Raw genomic sequence first — 21,938 nt, forward strand, 5'->3', positions numbered from 1 at the left:
TATTAAAATGTCTTAAAAGAAATAAGTTCATATCATATAGACAGGAGGAAGTTGATCAATTCAGGCTGACCAGTACTCCATGGTTGGATAGTATTTGGTTTTAAACATCCTTTGCTGGTATTAATGGTACGGTTGGTACTCAGCCATCGTCATCTTCCTTAATTTGCTTTTACAAGAATGAACTGTTCTTTAAGCTAATATTTAAGTTCTTAGACCATTTTAGGAAGGATTCAAATATAAAAACAAATCAATATTTAAGATTAAGTGTAATGTCATAAAAACTAAATGCTCCGAGTAATGATATAGCCTACTTATGATAATGATCAGTATATACAGTATGTTTATCCCTTCACTTGGCCCTATAAATTATGGTTTCAACCTAGAAACCTAAACTTAACTGTAGATTCATATTTACAAATCACCGGACATCAAGAAATAAACACCGTAAAACAAATCACTAGTTGTGTTTAATATTAATGATGTAGTCTTAACTAATATTGTTTGATTAGTATATTGCCCTACCCATTTCCATATTACTATTAGTTCCAACTCTTTTTTTCCATGGAGAAGAAAATCCAGGACTTCTATATATATAACAGCGGAAATTGGGAGCCAAATTGGTGCATCATTATGTAAATAATTTCATACCAAATTAAGGAGCAAAAAAGGATATACAGAGGCAACAAATTTACCCTAACCCTTGACCAATATGGCAATTTCCCTTGCATTGTCACCATAAGTGAACAGAAAGAGTCAACATAAGCTAGCAAGACTATCTACAGTGAATCTGAAATCTTCTGTATAAGATTTTACAAGACATGCCATGTCATTAAGTAAGATGACTCGGTTTAATTTTTTTTGGTCATATAGCAGATAAATGGTATATTAATTTTGGACGGACATTTGAATGTATGAAACATCAAAATAAGGTTGATATAGCAGATTTAAAGTTTTGAGTTGAAGGCTACTAATAGAGAAGATATATATGAGCACAAAGGGGTGAAACTATCGTTTAACCTCTTCGAGAAATAGAAGCAAGTAGGAAGGGCTAGCTATTCCTTTCATTCATATATCAAGGTAAGCTAAAGCAACTATCATATTCCTGTAAATGAGGCATGAAAAAGGTGGGAAGTGGCATGAAGGGGGTCCTAACTTGTTAGAGAATACTTTCTTTAGTTACATTTTGTACCATATTCTTCAAAATTATAATTTAGGACAACATATAGTTAATCTCGAGATGTTATGAGACAACTCTGTATTATCTGGTCATGAAGTACACATGGTCAGTCAATTTTCAACAGAGGTAAAATTTAGGGCTAATTACAGAGAATTGTAAGTATTTCTATGACAATCTATGCCTTTTGTTCCAATATCAGGCTAAGCTAAAGCAACCATCACATTCCTATCTCAATGAACTTTTCATCTGTTTTAACAGCAAGACCCCTAATATATGTACTGACTACATCTTAACGAATCTATTCTGCAAGGCAGCATGAGTGAGGGCGCGGAGGTACGTAGAAAGGGATACGGAGACTTTTTCCATTTCCTCGTTCAACACTACATGAAAAGCGGACATTTCCGACCGCACAATTCGGTCAGAAATGAACGAAATTCGGTCGGTTTTGAGGTCATAACCAACCACCGACCGACCGACCGACCACGTCGGTCCCTTAAAATCGAGTCGGAAATGATGGATCGGTCCGAAATGAGACATATTTCTGACCGCTGCCTTTGGTCGGTAACGTTTTGTCATTTTCTTAGAAAGCTGGCCCCACCTTTGACGTGTCATACGCATGGATAGACCTAAAACCGACTACAGGCGGTCGGAAATATAATTCAATATATAGTATACATATATTGTCAGAGTTTTGTTTAAATTAAACTAAATAGTCAATTAAATTAGATCTTACCCTTAATAATATGGTTGTTATTACTTGATAATACAACTAATGCGCTTTAACATATTTAATCGACTAAGTTACTAAATATCTAAGTTATGTTCTCACTTGTGGGTAAGAGAAGAATCCCCAGGAATCCATGTTCATCCAAAACATCTTGAAGTATTGGATGCGTAGTAGGTGGGAAATCCACTTCCTAGCTATTCTGGATTTAGTATTGACGAAAATTGATAGCATGGCCAGCTAATACAAAAAATTAAGCAAGCAGGTAAAACTCTCATAAAGAGCAAAAATTCCAGTACGTTATAAGATCATAATTCTTAACTATACAACATAAAAACGCACATAGATCATAATGCTTAATTAACAGAAAGAACATAAAAGAAACATAAAGAGAAAATATACAACATAACAACGCACCTGACCATAATTCTTAACAGAAAAAATATAAAAGAAACATATATAAAGAGAAAATATACAACATAACAACGCATCTAGACCATGTAATTCTTAACAGAAGAAACATAAGGAGAAACATATACAACATGGGTTGCATAACCGTTTCATTTTGGAGAATCAAAGACAAGCTTGTATGTGTCTCAAACTCCAAACTTAAACATTGTACCGCTGGTAACAGAAAACATGAGAAAATGCAGATAAGAGTTAATTTACAGTTGGAACAGTTTGTTAAAGTAGGAGTAAAACCAATATTTATAGCTAACCATCACACACCACTGGTGATCATGGAGGTTATTAGACAAGAAATTACTCGTCACATATCAATGACTGCTTGAGTGACTCCTTTCCTGGGGCGAGGAAGCGGTGCAGGCCACATGGAAAGCACAACTGGAATCACCACACGCCAAGAGAGGTCTCCAACGCCACCATCAACTTCACAAGTGACATCCATCCGTTTAGCTCTGAAATTAAAAGTTACAATACAAGACCGTTCCACACAGCGCATATACACAACATCAGCATCAAACTGGTGGAATGACAGAGGGATAAAAGTGGCTGTTGGCAACAAGTTGCTCAAACTCTCGTCATCTGAGAAGAGATCATTACGGCTTACTTGAAACTCCATAAGCCACTCCCCTTTCTCATAATCTTCGAGCACCCACATTTTAAAACAAATGAGTTCAGAAGGCTCCGGAGCTATTTCAAAATATCTTAGCTTCCCTTGACTCACATTGCATAACCGGTACAGACCGTCATGCTTTTCCACATTTTTAGTGTCGCAGCCATCTGGAAACTGAATAAACCGGCATTGGTTATCAGTCCTGTAGGGGTCAAAAGCCACCATCATGTCATGCACAAACCAATGCACTATCCCATTAAAATCGATAGGTCCAATGCCTCGCCTGAGCAACTGAATCTTCTTAGGGCAAACTAGCGTATGAGCTGTCCACACACCAGTTTCTGAGGCAAACACCTCCAGATCCATGGAAAAGGACTCCACATCTTGGCACTCAACGCGCACAGCCCTAAAGCTTGTAACAACATTATTCTCATTTACCTTACTAACAAGTCCCTCCCCAAAATACCTCCTTTGAAAAATCGAAGAATTCTGCCTCCCCCTAGGAAGACTCACCCACTGCCTAGTCACAGGATCACAAACAAAATAAACCAAAGGCGCAAACGAACAAAACATAACCAAACCATTAGTCACAGCCAGCACCTTAAACTGCTTGGACATCTGTTGTTCCTCCAAACTGGACAGAAACACCACGGAAAACTCCCTCGAAACAAGAACATCAGGCTTCAGCCTTCTCAAAACCTCCTCAAACTCAGGAGCATAGACATAACGATAAAATAATATAAAACCTGAGGAAGCCTTGAGCTTAGAAGACACATATAACCTCGAACACGAGGGATGTGAAATCAAATCCAACCAATTCTTGCACACACACTTATATCTAAACAAGGATTTGACAGGCAACCTAATCAAGATCTCTAGCAAAGCAGATTCGGCAAAATTAGACAAATCATAAAACCAATCAAGATCCTTACCAGACATTTCATTCTTATTCTCATCATCCTCGTCCCCCTTTAAAGTACCTGAATAAGATTCAAAGTAATGCCTATAATCTTCTTGCCTAGCTAAGCTCACCCAAGGTGACCATGGGGCAATTACTATATCATTTGCGTTCATTACAATTGGGTGGTTGTTCTGAAATGGGTTGATTTCATTTGGGTTGTTCTGATTTTCTTGGCCACCGTTTCCTCCGGCGGCAGCGGCATCCATTTTTCTGAAATGTACAGACACAAACAAGTATGTTCTTAATGCTGGGGTTAGGGTTTTCTGTATATTAGCTGAGTTTGTGGTAAATGTTAAGATTTATCCTGTTAATTTTATCACTAAAGTTACCACAAGTGGATAAACGAAATTTTCAAGTTTACCTGGTAGGTTAATGGGTAATAGAAAATATGGTTTATAATTTTTAATAAAAATAATATTTTATAATTATAAATTTTATACCTTGAATTTCCATCACATTTGAAAAAAATTCAAAATATTTTCTTAAAAATTTTTATATCATGCAAACTCTTTTAATTAGATTTAAAATTACAATTTCACTAAATAATAATATCTATTATTTATATTCAAAAAAATTGATTTAATTACTTATAATTTCTCCTTATTATAGATTCACATGTCATGTATTTTTCAATAGTAAAAATTAAATATACATTAACATAAAGAAAGTTATTAAAGAAAATCAAATAACTGAAAATCAAATAACTTTCCTCTGTACTACAACCCCGTTATAAGATAAAATTTAGTAAAATTATTAAATCAATGACATGATTGTATTAAAACCATAATGAAAATATAAATATGATATTCAAATAATATTCATGACCATTATATATATATATATATATATATATATATATATATATATATATAATTTTGTAAAATTATCCGATATTAAAAGTAAATTTTTTGTTCAATATTGAGCGAAAACAAATAATTTTTAATAATTAATAATAAAGTTTAAATATAACATAATTTTTTGTGCAAACCTTACTTCTGATTTGAATTAAACAAATCAAATTTGTTCTCGACATAATTCACGTAAATAGGTTATCTATATTTTTGTGAAATCGATCATTTATTTTAATTTTTGTATAAAATTCCAATTTTGATATGATATTGTGTACTATATCTTTTTTTAATTACACGAAACTAGCCTAAAGTTCAGTGGAGACATATGACTCTCATATAATATTGTTATTTTTAAATTTGTTTTATTATTTTTAAATCGAAAAATTTAATTTTTTGACTCATGATTTGATTATTTTTTTCATGATACATTTTGAACGGCTGAAGTTGCTTGGTGGATTATTTTTTTTGTTCTTCCCCTTCTTGAAAAATTTAAAAAAAATATAAAATTTTCAAAAATCTTAATATAATATTGTAGCTTAAAAAAAATACAAAATCTGAAAGATAGATTAGTTTAGTTAATGGGCTGGGCTCAGATGGATTCATTTTATTTTGAGGCTTGTTTATAAATAAGTTTTTAAATAAAGATGTTATGAACTCAGGATGAGCCAAAGCCCTGGCCCCTTCTTTGGAAAGTAAAAGGGTGATCTTTAAAATGAACAAACTCGTAAATTGTCCAAATACCGATCATGACCGAAACTTTTAATATTAGGAAATTAATATTTGAGTACAAAAGTACGTGTTGAATTTCGACTTTTTATATAAATTGCTGAGTCACACACATAGTTTCGATTTCAAATAAATTTAATTTAAATTAGTAAATAAAACTTATCATTCTTTGATATAATTGGAAAATCCGATTTAACTATATATCATTTAACAAATTTTCATTTGTTCATTAAATACATTTATAAAGTAAGTATTAATTTATTAAATTAATGATATACATGTTTTAAAAATGATTGTAAAATAACATTAACAACAATAATTATATTTTTTATATTTTTAAAAATTTTTATATTATAAAAGAGTATACCCACGCATTTTTAATAATTATCTTATTTTTCGAGAGCACTTCTCACTTAGATATTTTGAGAAATTTAACTATTTTATTAGCCTACTCGAAGACGTTCATATTTTACAAGAAAAACGAAACCTAGTTTGGATAACATCTTTGCAATCTTAGGGTTGAAGAACCAAGATTTAAAATAAAAGAAGATCTCTAATCTCTAAATAATTCAATAAACTAAATCTATGTTATTTTGTTTATTATACTCAAATTAAATAATTCATTCATATATATATATATATATATATATATATATATTCATATAAATATATATGTATATATATACGTACATACATATATATTAATAAAATGTTAAAATTTTATATTATAGAATAAATGTATATAATAAAAACACAATATAAACTATAAGATTTAAAATATTACTTTTTCGAGAGATATATAAAAAATATGTAATTGTACATATATAAAAATTAATAAACCTTTAAGAAGACACGACTATTAGAACATCACATAACGAAAAGACGCGACTCTTAGAGACAAGTTACCGTTGACATGTACACGTGTCAACTAGGTCAGGGCAAAAGGGAGCGGAGTTTTAAAATCTCACAGTATAAAAGGCTGCTTTCTCTGTTCTCAGACACAGTCACACAGCAAAGATAAAGCAACCCTAGTTTCTAGTATACTTACACACACATATATATAGGTCCTATCATCTATTTGCAGGTCGTAAAAACCAAGTCCTATGGAAGTGGGAGGATCAAAGGCAGGTGTTACCTTGATGAATTGTCGCTCTGACCGTTGCCTTTATCAAGAAGGTGAAAAAGTTTTGGCTTCTTATGGTGGCAGATGGTACGAGGCCAAGGTATGTATATATATACATGTGTGCATGGACATACAAATTCACACCTGTCATACGATTTTTTTTGCTATTTAATCCTCAATTATATATATTTACGAGTTTGACGAATTAGATTGTATGATGATTTTTTCTAAATTTTTTATCTAGCATAGAACTGATTGTCTGGTCTATTGATGTTATTTTCTTAAATATCTTTTCTATTCTTCCGTGTCTTGGAAATTCTTTCATTGGCTAAATTTATGCTTTTTGTAGGTGCAGAAAGTTGAATCAACCAGGACAAAGGGATGCTTACACTTTGTTCATTATCTTGTGAGTACATCTTTGTAATATTCACATCTTTATTATGCCCCTTTATGATAAGTGATGGCTTATAATTATCGGGGAAAATTAATAAAAGTCAGTCTAATAACTTGGTCTTCTTATATTTTGCAGGGCTGGAATAAAAAGTGAGTACAGTTACATAATATTAGTATGTGGTTGAGGTTTGAATTTAATGTTTGTTGTTCTTTACCGTTTCTGCAGTTATATGCTTTTTGTTGGCTTGTTAGTGCATCTTTGAAAGTCTGTGTACATAAAATTTTATGGGGTCATATATAAAATTTTGTACCAAATTTGTTGCTTGAGTTTGAGTGACATCCTTTTTCAATGAAAAGAACCTTAATCTGCTCCTATAGGAGGTAAAATCTCCGTTAATAATCGAAGGACATGGCAAGTCTCATTCTGTAGTTATACTCCTATTCTTAAACAATTCGAAAACAATTTCTGTGAGCAGATGGGATGAATGGCTAGAAGCTGAGCGTCTGAAGAAATTTACTGAAGAAACTGTCCGAAATCAGTCAAAGGAGTGTGGTGAATCAGCTAGGGCGAGGAACAGGAAAATATCACAGACTGAGAAAAATATGAATATTGAAATACCACCCACACTGAAGAAACAACTGGTGGATGACTTTGAATTTGTAACCCATCTCGGCCAGGTACTTCTACCATATATTAAGTTATTTGAGTTATTGTGCAGTGGCACAAAATTATCATTACTATCATTTCTGACATTCCTTGGAGAGAAATGTTGTCTATGGTATTGACTTGAGGTTTCTGGTGATGCCTTGCAGCTTGTTAACCTTCCTCGCACTCCGAATGTCAATGACATATTGAACAAATATTCTGCATTTAGGGTGAAAACAAATAACGGGTAAGTCTGTGTTCTATTTTATTATTAATTTCTGAATGCCGAAAAACCTAATTAATTTCCAAATGACCAAATAACATAAGAAGGCAAAGGGAACATTTGTGTACTCTATACAATGTAAATACTTATAAACCTTAAGGTACTAGTATGTAATATATACCGGGGAACAACAATGATCTCTCATGAGGATTATCCATTTTTTGTTTAGAGATTTTTCGTGTCCAACATATAGGCATTGGTTGAAAAGAATCAGGTCCCTTAATAGAATTAATTTTCTTACTTATTCATTTATCATATCATCTGAAAAACTGAACCATGTTACTTCTTATTTTATCATGTTTACCGACGATTATATAGCCTTACACCTATGTAGTTTTACAGCCTAGGTTTGTATTCATACGTCTATGTACTGACATTCTTTCCACTAAAAGGTTGAACGAGGAAATGGAAGAATTCTCAAGAGGGTTGTGTGGTTACTTTGACAAAGCACTGCCTGCAATGCTCCTGTATGACAGTGAACGCACACAGTATCAAGCATTGAGTGAAGAGCACAAACCCCCTTCAAGTGTATATGGAGCTGAACATTTATTGCGTCTCTTCGGTATGGTTAACTATTCTTATAGACATAGCTTTTAATATCTTACTAGTATTTCATTAATTTAAATAGCAGGCCTGTTACTATTAATTATAGTTCTCAAGGTGTCTTTTTGTTCGTGCTCTGAAATTGTGTTTTTCAATGGGCTTCTAAATCCATCAATTGGTTCATAATTCTTTCATTTGGTAAGGATTGGCGTATTTATGTAATTAAATTATTCTGAGGTAATTTGATTATTTTTCAATGACAGTTAAATTACCAGAGATACTGGAATCAGTAAAGATTGAAGAGGAAACGCTGATAAAGCTCCAGCATGAAATAATAGGTTTGCTGAAGTATGTCTTACTCCTTCAAGCGGCATTTACAGCAAAAATATTTGTTTTTGATCCCTTTGTTTATCCAGTAGCTAGTACTTAATTATTAGGTAATACTTCAATAGTAAAATAAGGACAGTACGTTGTGTATGTAAGAATTGTCTGTACTAATTAACATGAATGTTGTTCAGGTTTCTGAGGAAGAATCAAAGTAAATTTTTTCTTTCCACTTACCAGCAGATCCCCGAATATTCCGAGACCCAGGATAGAGAATGAAGACAAAGCTAAAACCCCAGCGGAGTGGTTTAGCAGGAGATGGGCGGTTCCGAGACTTGTATATATGATTAATATTGGTTCAAACAGATTGGCTTCAAGATCAAGTTCTGGTAGCTACTGTGCACATAGTGGAGCTAGGAAACATTTTAAGTGCAAGGACCAAATCTCTTGTTCAACCTGCAGATCGCCAGTCTTCCACCAATAAATTATGTTTCTTATTGTAGTTCATCTTCCTATGAAAAGGAGATGACCACTTTACCAATTTTCTAAATCATGCAATTTAATTATCCTTGAACATCTTGGAATTATGATCATTTGTGAGTATATATGTGAGTACTTTTTTGTAAACATAGGAATACGAACAAATTATCAAATGTTATTTTCTCTTACAAATTCACAAAAAAATATATAAAATATATCCTTGTATAATTATAATATATACATACATTAATTTTTGTAAAATATTTTAACATGTGAATTATCAGTCCATAATATGAAATTAACAATATAAAATATTACAAAACTAATTAACAATCATAACATAATAACCAAGTTAATCGTAAAATATCCTGAATTAAAAAACAGTGGAATATTTTATATTCTACGATATCAGTCATCTTTCTTATTTTCAATCATTTATCATTGAATTAATTTAAAATGAATTTGAATTTTTTATTTCTGAATAAGTGGTAAAATTCCCTTGACTGAAAATTTATTTAATTTGACCTTAGTTTTGGCCAGATTCCACCGTTGAACTTTTAGCTGAACTTTCTTGTAAGGAGAGAATATGTAAATTTCAAGCTCAAAATTTATGTAATAAGTGCTACATGAATGTTAGGGAAGTATATAATGAGAGATATAACTTATTGTACTGTTACCTGCACTTGAAGTGCTAAGAAATCAATAAACATAGATTAATATAAAAAAATATATTGGTTGGAAAGAATTATTAAAATAAATAAACAATCAGGCATCCTTAGTACTAGCTAGTGATGAACACAACGTCTTAGTGTCCTTTTCCTCTAGGAGATGGTCCAGCAGTGTTCTCCTCCCCCAAAGTGTTAAACTCGTGTCCCTTCCCTCCTGCCCAAGGCCCTAAATTCTTAGCTTCTTCTCTTTCGGCATTTGTCAATTCACTACCTTTCCCCCCTTCAGATGGTTCAGCATTTTTCATTCCTTCTGCAGTATCTGCGTTTACGAATGCATGTCCTTTTCCTCCAGCAGATGGTCCGGAATATTTCTTTTCTTCAGTAATATCTGCATGTCCCTTCCCTCCGCTAGATGGTCCAGAATTCTTCATTTCTGCATTAACGTATCCATGTCCCCTTCCTCCAGCGGATGGCCCAGAATTTTTAATATCTCCGAAACCTACACCACTAGGACCACCGGTTCTCCTTGCAGCAACGTAGAATTCAGAGAACAAATCTTGAATCGCGATGTTCATATAACTCCGATCGGGCTTTGAATCAGTGAGGGGTCTGGATTCAATGAAATAGTTTGATGATGTGAGTAGATGAAAAATAAAAAAGATAGCAATAAATTTTGTTGCCATTGTAGGTTGAATTTGAGAGTACTTTAGGTATATTTAGAAGATGACTGATGAGAATGCTTAGAAGTGGAATGGTAATAGCTTATTTATAGTCCATTCATTCATGCAACATAGTAGCTAGTGACGTTAGGATTATTTGAGAAGGATTTGAAAAGTGGCAGTCAAATTTGCTGGTTATATATCGAAGCAGCCGCCTTTAGTTAAGGCCAAAACCTAGCTAGTTTTTTCTTCAAAAATATAAACTGAAGTAAATAACTATTCACACTTTCTGTAAGAAATTGTATATTAACTTATTTATAATATACAGATAATTAGTAAGAAACCTAACGTGGAGATTTTATATAATTTTCCCCTTAATTAGTTTTATAATTTCACTTAAAGATGAATCAGTGATTTCATTATAATATCAAATATAAAACGTAATAACTAAGTTCAATTGTCTATTATTGTTTCTATAATATCCTATGATACAATAATCAATTAAATTATTTATTATTATTGTTATTTTTGTAACAGTTGATTCAACCATATTGGCTCAAATGCACATGTTTTACTCTGATCAGTCAATAGTCGTATGGATTAGGTTTGTAACTTAAGACGAAGCTAATTTTGAATGTTTTACATAAAAGAGATTATCTTCCGGATAGAGGAGACCAAATCGAAGTTTTATATTTCTGAGTCATCAGTTTTGTCAAACCGGTCAAAATGTTTAATCTGATCTGTGAATATTAGACTGAATATATGTTTCTGGGAAACATCGTTTCTTCTGGATATTTTAATATAAGAATATTTAGCAATTTGTGATATAAAATGGTTATACATAATGTATCTTCGACTGTTGATTTTACCTACTTGCTTTTCTGTATAGTGATCAGCTCTCAATGCTCACAACAGTACATGAAAACAGGTCAAAACCGACCACTATTATCAATCAGTTATCAAAGATATCAGTCAAATAACCGTCGTCGGTTAAAACCTAATCGGTTATGTAAATTAGTCGTATTTAAAAGTTATAACCGACAGCATAGGTCGTCTTTAATATGATTTTGGATTCTCAGAAACGTACATCATGTGAGTTTAACTAAAACTAAAATCAATATAAAACAAGATTTATCCTTTTTAAAAAAAAACGAGATTTATCTTAATGTAACTATATCATAGCTATGCTTAATTATTTGTTTTATTTATATTTGTTAATATTTTTTAATTATAATATTGAACTTAACTAAGACAATGATTATGTTCCGCGTCTATGGCTAATTAATTATAAATGTTTCTAATCCAACAATGGGAACAATATATAGAGAAAATAAATATCTTTCTCATCCTATCTCCTTCATTCTAATTAAACTGTATCTATCTACTATATAACTAGTATCAAATCAAATATATTTTCTGGGGAAGAATGATAAATAAATTTATTGTTTTTTGAGAACTCTTACAAATAATGATTTGTATATATGTTATGACATTCTTTGAAAAAATGACCAAAATATCAACATTTTAAAAAGTGAATGTTCGGATTATCGATTACCATACAAGTTGCCCTGATTAACTACTAACATACGCATATTCCACTTGCGTATGTCTTGAAAATATCAGCACTAGTCTTTTCTCATCCTTGCTTAAAAAACAAAAAAATTTATCATCTCTCCTTTCTTGACTACTCTTTTTTAATTAGTATAGATATTTAAACATACACATGCTCCTCGATCTATGTGCACATGTTTAGTGCTATAGTTTTTATATAAATATTTCCAACAATTGATTTAAGTATCATGAAGTAAATGGATTGTATTCACATGTGTAAATAATGGTGCCCACAAGATGAAGAAAGAGTAATGACTGATACGTGAGAAACACTATAGTGTTGAAGATGTTGTTATTACTAATACTCTGACACGCATTACTATTATGCGTAAGCAGACACGCATTGTTATTATGCGTACAGTGACACTCATTATTATTGTTATCTGTGTGCATTATAATTGGAGAGAGATTGAAATTACATGTACAAACATGAGAGATGCATCACTAAAATGAGATGCATCACTAAAATACGTATAGGAGATACGCATTTGGAACATCGAGTACATGTCGTTATTTTTATTACGCATTCTGAAATTAGTTATTTTGATCAATCATATTTTGAATAACGTTAAATTGGACTTTCACCCACATTCTTTCTGTCTTGTAATAGATTTTCTTAATTACTATATTAATTAACCAACTCAGGACAATAAAAATTTATATGTATTCCTGTCAAACGTTGGGATAATATTTGTTTCTATAAAAATAAGTTGATAGAATAATTATTTATTTAAAATTACATTATTTAAATTAAATATACCCGATTTAAACTGAAAGGAAAATTCTTATGAAGTGATAGAATAATTTTTTCTGTTTTTGCTGTACATTTTTTTTAAAGAAATGGCTGGTCATATCTAGAAATAAATTTACTCTTTCAATGCAACCGAAGAATCATGGCTTGTGATTTTAGTTATTTTCAAATAAATAACAAAATTTAGAATTCAAGTGCTTCTCATTAGATAAAATACTAAAATGATTTCAACTTTGTATTGAACACTAAACAATGATAATTTTTCCTGCATTGCTTTTCCTGCATGTAATAAAGAACTATAATATTCTCAAAAAGAAAAAACTATAACAATGATAATTTTTTTTTTAACATACTCCTTATTTCCCATAGCGAATAGTTAACATCTATGTCGGATACGAAAATTAATTATATGCAAAAAATAAAAAAATAAAAAAGAATTTAATTACAGTCAAAAGATTTAAAAATACCTACAAAAATTCGAAAAGGGAGAAGTAATTGTCGGAGTCGAGCAGCACTCGAGCATACTACGGTCAAACCTAATGACAGGGCTGAAATCTGGGCGGTCCGAAAGGCAAACAGAGCAACTACCGACTCTCGTATATCCTTTCATTCTTCCTGTCCCTCCAATTTTTTTAAGTTATCCTCTTATTTATTGGTCAACCAATTCTAAAAACTACTTATAATATCATAACATAAAACAAATATGAAAAGTGCCAAATTTGTTATTCACTTGCTTATCTAATGCCTATCTTTCCATGGCAGGTGACTTTTTAGTTTAGATGGGGCTTAAGAGTGCTCTTTACGGAAGACCGACCTAAAAAATTACTGTTTTAAAGAATTTTCGATTATATTTTGAGATATGATATACAAATTTACTTATTTTTTGCAAGATTTGAGGAAATATTTCATAAAAACTAAAATACATATTATTTTAGAAATACAGGGGAGAATACCCCCTCTCTCAAATATTAGGTTTGAAAAACTGTCTCTCATCTTTTATCATTGTCCTTTTTCAAGCTAGTCGAGAGACTTTCACTAGTTTTTCTCCTGTGGGAAGCCCTACTCTTTTTATTTTTTCTTCATTAACTTTGTTTCAATAAAGCCTAAATTTCTGATCGTTATCGTTCTCCATCCGAAATAGTTGTTTTGTCTCTCTCTTTAAAGTGTTTGTTTATGTTTTTGTTTAGTTATACTCCCTCTGTTTTTTTTATATGACGCTTTGATTTTTGACATACACTTTTAAGTGTTTTGACCGGATAGTTAAAGATATTATTTTTTGAATTTTCTTTTTCTGGATAAAAATTTTGATTATATATTATTATTCAGAGAAGGAAATTTTAAAAAATAATTTTTTTAACTATCCGATCAAAGCACTTAAAAATGTGTGCCAAAAGTCAAAGCGTCATATAAGAAAACAGAAGGAGTATATATGTGGGAGATGTTTCCTTTACAAACTAAACAGCCGGTGTGTGTCCGTGGTGGGATATTCAGAAACTTGACTTTATTCCTCCACCGTCTTGTCGGAATCACAAGGCACTTTGGACTTTCCTTTGCACAAAAATAAAGAACACAGTTCAAAAGCATGAGATCCTAACTACCATCTTTTTGGATCCCTCACATTCCACACGCACAGACAAGACATCCTAGAAAAACATGCAAGGAAGACGAACTAGACACGTTACAGATGTATTGTACGCGTTGATCAGCGAGAGCCGTAGGTTGAACACCTTTATCAGGGGAATATTGAAAACAAAAAGCAGTTAATATTGGAACCAGTCTCCGAATTCATAAATTTATAATTTTTTGAGGAGCCTACTACTTACAATTTATAAATAAAAATTTTTCATCATTTTGTTTCAAATTTTAATATTTTGACTCCATAAAAAAGTAAATATCAATCTAATAGATAATTTATCATACTTTATTATAATTTTACTAAATTTCTATCAAATAAATTTATCAAAACTGAGAAATCAAATTTTTTGGTCTATTTATATATTTTTTAATTTTTAATAATAACTATTTTTTTTAAAAAAACTAAGTCAAATATAATTGTGGCGACATAAGCTGGCAAAAAAATCAAACAAATGGAGCGGAATTCTAGTGTGCAAGCTGAGAAAGAATGTACCCGTGACACGAGAAGTAATATATTTGCAAAATGTCAATATCAAACAGCATGGAATCAAGACTGGAGACACAGGATTTTCAAAGTAAAAGATTTACATGGAGTTTCCAAATTGTCTGGTTCTTGCTTTTAATTCACACACCTGCGGATATAAGCTTTCACATCACATAACTGCTTGCATCTTGCTCCCTATATAATACCAATATCTTCATTCCTTGATTCCTCATCTACACTTCACAAACTAAGATCTACTATATTATTAAGATCTACACTGCAGAATTTACGATGGCAATGAAGAGTTTGTCCACAATATTAATGAAGAGCTTCTCTCTAGTCTTTGTGATCATGGTCTTGCTCACTGGTTCACAGCTCAGAGTTGTCGAATGTCGAGCCTTGCGAGGAACGAGAGCTAATGGATGTGACCAAGCAGGTGAAGGAGCTGGCTTGATCGGAGTGACTCAGTTCGGTGTGGCTTCAGATGATAATTCGAGTACTGATGGGAGCAATGGTGGTTCTGCTATGAGGAGTTTGATGTTCAAGTTGGCTTCTGGACCTAGTAGAAAGGGTAAAGGACATTAGGTAGCATTTCCACAAGTTTATTTTCTTCTCATTTAGGTACATATAATCTATACTTTGAATTTAAGATACAGTACTCCATCTCCTCTAAAATAAGAAGGGTAAAGTATAAACAGAGATATTACTCGAAGTGAAGGAGTAATTAGTATATTGTTCATTTAAACATCATATGTAATTTTCCGGTTTTTTGATTCATACATATATATGTATATTTTATCCGGTTCATTAGTTTTGTGATCAATTTATTGTCAATATAGTACTCTTGCACATAGAGTGCAGTCCATATATACAAATGAAATTCTTACTTCCCAGCAACAAAACTGAGTACTTACGATAAATAACTTACAACGAGAAAGCCGGGCGCACATATAAATTATGATGGAAAGACAAAATCGTCGTATGACACATTGCAAACATATGACGAACACCGTCTATAATATGCACGTAATAAAATTTTGGCGCTAATAAATAAAATAACAATAATAAATTTTGGCGCTGAAGATCTCTTTTCGTCGTAAGTTAAAAATCGTTTTCAAAAGCGTTGTTTTTTAGAAATTTACAGTTCCAATAAAAACGAAGGTTTGCCATCATACATACAAATTATAGGCGAGCTCTTATTATTATAAATTAAAAATAAAATCAAATTAAAAAGCAGCTCTCCACAACTTACGACGATATTTTCGTCATAATATCACTGATACTACCGTCGAACTTACTGTCGTAAAATCTATCCCAAAAATATGTGAGGGTCTCATATATGACTAACGATGATAGTTCTGTTATAAAATACTATATCTAACGACAGTATATCTATCGTAAATATAATGAGCCCACACTAATATACGACGAAACTGCATCGTCGCATATATTGTGATTGATATATTGGGTTGTGGGAACTTACGACAGCATTGTGAACTCGCGACGGAAAGTAAACTATCAATCATTTTTTAACTTAAAACACTAGCAAAAACGATATAAAAGTTCTGTCATAATTGAGACGGAGGGAGTAGTAATTATGATGAAAAAGGCGTTAATTTTCCATCCTAATATACCCAACTTTCTTGTAGTGCTTGTAAGATTCTACGCTTCTCTCGATTTCTGTGAAGAAAAACATTTACATCTTATTTAATATGATATTATCAATTAATATTAGTTGTATATAATTTGATATGTGATTGGTAAGCTGTAACATTTTCTGTATGAGAATGGACATAGTAGCATGTTTCCTGCTTAGTTTCCTTATTATTCAGGTTCAATTTTCCTCCATGCGAGTTGAATCAATAGTTATTATTCTTAGATCAATATAAATCGAGTTGTTTGCCGGCTAAAAAAAAGGAAAAGCAGGTGCTTTAGGATGTAGTACAATGACATACATCGAGCGAAAAAATATTGATGAGAAAAATCTAGAATTAGTCCATTTTTGCTAGACTACACTGTAGCTCTGTTTATATTAATAAAAAATTTAGAATTAAAACTATCCAACAATTTTCGGGTTGATCCTGATATTCGTATGTCAACCCGTACCAAAAAATATCAATAATGACAATATATATTATAGGAAAAGAGGCTGATTTTGACCGGCAAAAACGATCGAAATTGATTGTTTTTAACAGATCTCCTCACATTCACTTATTTTCGACCAGGCCAACAATGGTCGAAATAAGGCTGGTCGAAAATAAGTGCCCGGTCAAAATTAAATTATTTTTGACTGCTTATATTCAATTCTTCACATGAAACTATCTTCGACCGCAGCTTGCCAATATATAATCGACTCTTTCATCGAAAATAAATCTCGTAAATTTTAAGTTGAATAATTGAATTTCCCCCTTTCTCCGAAACATTGATTTTCCAAATTAGACTTCTGACTAGATTTAGTTGTCGATTATTTTCGACCAACAACAGTCGCAACAACTTTTTCAACTTGATAGAGTTGATAGGATATTTTCGACCAAAATTGTCAAAAATATATTTTTGTACGGAAAAATGTTGGTGCTGGGTTGCAAAGAGTGGAGGTAAAATATTCTGTCAAAAACTTAAATTCAACTAGCATTAGTTTCGACCAAATCATCGATGGAAAACGTCCACAAAATCTTCGGAGGAATATTTTCGATTGAAGATACAACGGTCGATTATATCTTTACTTTTGATCGATTATTTTCGACAGTCGTGTATCAGTAAAAAAAAAGTTATTTTCGACCATTTTCATTGTTGATGAAACTCGGTCACCAAATTCAAATTCAACTAAGCATTTTTTACCGGCTTTATGTATTAAAATCCTGATCTAATAAGATGCTTTTGCAATGCCAATATCGAACAAAAGCATACTTACTGTTAAGAAACACAGCGGCCGATAAACTAACAGCGAAAATATCTATATCTTTATTTGTTTGTCTAGTGAGCACGCACTAAGAATAAAATTCTATGCATTTAGCTCATTTTAATTGGTGTGTTTGTCCACCATTATTAAAAAGTAAGAGCAAATCAAAATGAGTGAAATGCATAGAACTTGGTGTTTAGCATCTATGCCCATGGGCAAATCATTAAAAAAAAAAAAACGTACCTTTATTATTAGTTTCTTCTCTGTCTACACTTGACATAATCTGAAATATATACACAATCACAAATATATTAATCTATTGTTTTCAAGGTCTGCTGTATTGAAAAATATAAATTTAACCGAGACTGCTGCAGAATTAAGAATGGGAATTTTTAGAGTTCGCCCACAATAGCGAAGAGCTTCTATCTAGTCCTTGTAATCATGATCTTGCTCACCAACTAGTTCACAGCTCAGAGTCCAATGTCGAGCGATGAGATCAACCAGGTCAAGAAGCTGGCTCGCTTGGCATGACTCGGTAAACTAGTGTAGCTTTCCATGATACCTTGAGTACTAAGTAGTGTGTTTTTTTATATAATTTGGGGTTTCTAACATGTTGGGTTTATAAGAAATGGACATGCTAGCTGGTTTAAGTTATTAGCAGCTGAATATTGTGCAGATCAGTCTGCAAATATTTTCGGTCTTTTCTTAGTAAATTGATCTTTAAATCATGGCAGGTACTATAACAATACATGACTGGTCTCCTTCATTATAGTTCATATTTAATTTTTCAATTCTTTACATTTCAAGACTTTCTGAACGTAGCAAGTATTTTCATGATTTGAACTTCCAGTCGAATCATAATTGAACAAGAATAGAGCAAGTTTATTACTGCTTCTTAACTAACAAATAACAATGATAGAATACAGAAATGTAACTGACCTCATAATTCAAATTTCCTTAACATGACTGTACGCCATTACTCTCATCAACCAAGTCCATGTACTTGTCTGATGTGTTGGACTTTAGACCATTCCGGCTCACTTCCCTTCCTGTATCTTTCTTCTATTACAGGACATCCACATATCAACAGGAAATGAAAGTAGTCATGGAACTTTGGTAAGCTCTCCAAATTTTCACAAAACTCAATAGTTAACCTCTCCAGAAATGAAAGCTTTGCTAGTGAAATGGGAAGAGATTTCACTCCTTCAAAACTCCATATCACTGTATGATGTTACTCTCATCAGTCAAGCCCGCGTATTTGTTTGATGTGTTGGATTTTGGACCATTCCGCCCCACTTCCCTTCCTGTATCTTTCTTGTATTTTAGGACATTCATATATGTCCAGGTACTGAAAGTTGTCATGGAACTCTGGCAAACTCTCCAAATTTCCACAAAACTTGATAGATAACCGCTCTAGATATCGGTTACAACATCTCTATTGTAAACCATACGAGCAAGAGTTGTTTTGCCTTGACCTCCCATCCCCATTACAGCAATGACTGGTAAATCCTCCGCATGATTTGTGCACACTGCATCGACTAAAAATGATATATCATCATTTCTTCCAACTATGAGTGACTCGTCTTCAAAGGGGGGAGTATTGCGCATTTCCCTGGGCTGCACAGTAGTAGTTAATTGTGCCACAGGTTGAAGCCCGAGTTTTCCAGCCCATTCGAAAATTTTGTCGAAAGAAGAATTGATGGACTTGATCTTATTGGCAACTTTGAAACGATAAAGTACGCCCTTCTTAGTAGAAAAGAAGTCCCTCACCTTACTACGATTTTCAACCTTTCTTCGAGTGACTTCATAAGCAAGTTGATCCATAAAAGCATCAGCTATATGAGCAACGTCCGCCAGTTTGTTGAACCAGCTCTGGACAGCAAACATGTTTAGTCTTTTGCTATCAGCATCGGACAAGAGAGCATCAATGTCTTCCAACCTTTCTCGCAGCATTACCAAATCTTCCTGAATATTCCAAGCCTGAATCACTTCTTCAGCTGCAAGTTAAACAAGCTTGAAAACCAGGCCACCAGCAACATCAGCTACAAATACATCAGCCATCTTTATCAGTATAGCTCATGTATAGGAAAACAAATATTTGTTATGGATGAAAATTATAATTTGATACCCCAACAACTCCACCGCGTTGAAGTTAAATTACAAAGAAAAAATGCAGATTCTTGCTTCGTATAGGGTTCAGCAGAAACCAGTGAATGATGGGTACGTTTGCACTAAAAATACAATTTTTGTTAGCATCTACTTGGTCAACTCGTCGATAATTAATTTACACCCACCATAATCCAACATTTTCCTCAATGACCAACCACCCTAGTATCGACTCCCCGTGCCAACTCGTCTCGCCAGATACAATACATTATTACTCTGGCACTATAAGTTGAACCCCAGAATATACCCTTGCCTAAAAATTACTTAATTTTGACTTTGTTTAAAAATGAAGAATTTTTTGAAACACAAATCTTTAGAAGTAAGTTTTCGGAATATTATTTTCCCAGAAAATATTTCCCATCACCTGACTATTGCAATTTTTTCCTGAAAATTGGTGAAAAATATCTTCCACTACCGACGTTTTGTCATTTTTCCAGAAATCATGTTATATTTTAGAGAAATTTTCCTCCCACAATAAATATTTCAAATTCCAGAAAGTACACAAGCCTACAAATTTTTTCCATAAGTTTTGACTATAAGCAGAAGTCGAGTCTTAAGAAAAGCCAGGTTTTTATAACTTCTTTTCTGAACTTCTTTTGCTTTTATTAGGGGCTTCATTTCTTTTGCCAAACAGCCAACGAAAAAGAGGAAGTGAGCTTCTAGGCTTTTAAGCTCAGAAGCTTCATTCCCAAACATCCACAACATCATCTTTAAAATGATATGGGACAAGTAGAAAATTGTGATTGGGTGATTGATGTATATACAAGAGGTCTCATTCTTATTGGAGTGAATGCAACAAATTAGGTTTCGACACATCATTTGAGAAAATAATATGAGATAACAGGTTGAGGCAGTACTTAGCATTTTCCACCGATGTGTTTCTACAATCATAAAAGAACTAATACAATCATGTACTCTCGTTATGTCATTTAAAATCATTCCCGTCATCAAAACTTCGATAAATGATCCTATACATGATTTCCTATTCCATTTTCTCGTTTTGACCTTATCCTAATTACGGACTTCAGAAATCAGAAGTCCATTTTCTAGTTGCACAGATCTATAATAATTTTAAAATTATCTCAATTTTGTAATTCTCTCTATATAACCATAGAGATTGCAATCACTTGATATGGATGGGTGTGTGTAAAAAGAAAAGAATTTATCACAGAGTAATATGATGCCAACCATTTAACAATTATAACATTTTTAGCCTAGCTTTCGCAGAACCATTTGCGAAAATGAATTTATCTAAGAGTAATATGATGCATCAAATATTTACAATGAGAGCAAGTTATTATTGCTTGTTAACTACTCACAAATAAAAATGACAGAATACAGTAATGTAACATACCTCATTCAAATTTCCTTAACATCACTGTGTACTGTGTTACGTTACTGTTACTCTCATCAATCAAGGCCATTTATTTGTTTGATATGTTGGATTTTGGACCATTCCGGCCCACTTCCCTTCTTATATCTTTCTTCTATTATAGGAGATCCATATATTTCCAGGAACTGAAATTTGTCATGGAATTTTGGCAAGCTCTCCAAGTTTCCACAACGTATGATAGATAACCGCTCCAGAAATGGAAGCTTTGCCAGTGAAATGGGAAGAGATTTCACTCCTTTAAAACTGTCTATGCGTAATTGACGCAATGCAGGGAAGATGGAGGTGAGATAATCATCAGGTTGCCTTTCATCCACTATCCACTTTAGCTTTTCCCACCCCCACACTGTTAGGTTGATTAGATTGGGA

At 32.6% G+C, this 21,938-nt stretch overlaps 1 protein-coding gene and 1 long non-coding RNA gene across 2 annotated transcripts; one reads left to right on the forward strand and one right to left on the reverse strand.

The window, feature by feature from the left end:
• Positions 1 to 6,617: 6,617 nt before the first annotated feature.
• On the forward strand, positions 6,618 to 9,044 carry LOC108212017 (protein MRG1-like). The gene is made up of 8 exons (XM_017383749.1): positions 6,618 to 6,737; positions 6,987 to 7,043; positions 7,167 to 7,180; positions 7,507 to 7,708; positions 7,844 to 7,923; positions 8,352 to 8,521; positions 8,766 to 8,917; positions 9,021 to 9,044. The coding sequence occupies exons 1-8, from the start codon at positions 6,618 to 6,620 to the stop codon at positions 9,042 to 9,044; spliced, it is 819 nt and encodes a 272-aa protein (XP_017239238.1).
• Positions 9,045 to 15,130: 6,086 nt separating this feature from the next.
• On the reverse strand, positions 15,131 to 20,300 carry LOC135151174 (uncharacterized). Its single transcript, XR_010289733.1, has 3 exons — positions 18,953 to 20,300; positions 18,257 to 18,296; positions 15,131 to 15,673 (listed from the first exon to the last, which is right to left on the reverse strand). It is a non-coding gene; the product is annotated as an uncharacterized LOC135151174 (long non-coding RNA).
• Between the last annotated feature and the right edge of the window lie 1,638 nt (positions 20,301 to 21,938).

The sequence above is a fragment of the Daucus carota genome, chromosome 3 (assembly GCF_001625215.2).
Source record: "Daucus carota subsp. sativus chromosome 3, DH1 v3.0, whole genome shotgun sequence".
Lineage (NCBI taxonomy): Eukaryota > Viridiplantae > Streptophyta > Magnoliopsida > Apiales > Apiaceae > Daucus > Daucus carota.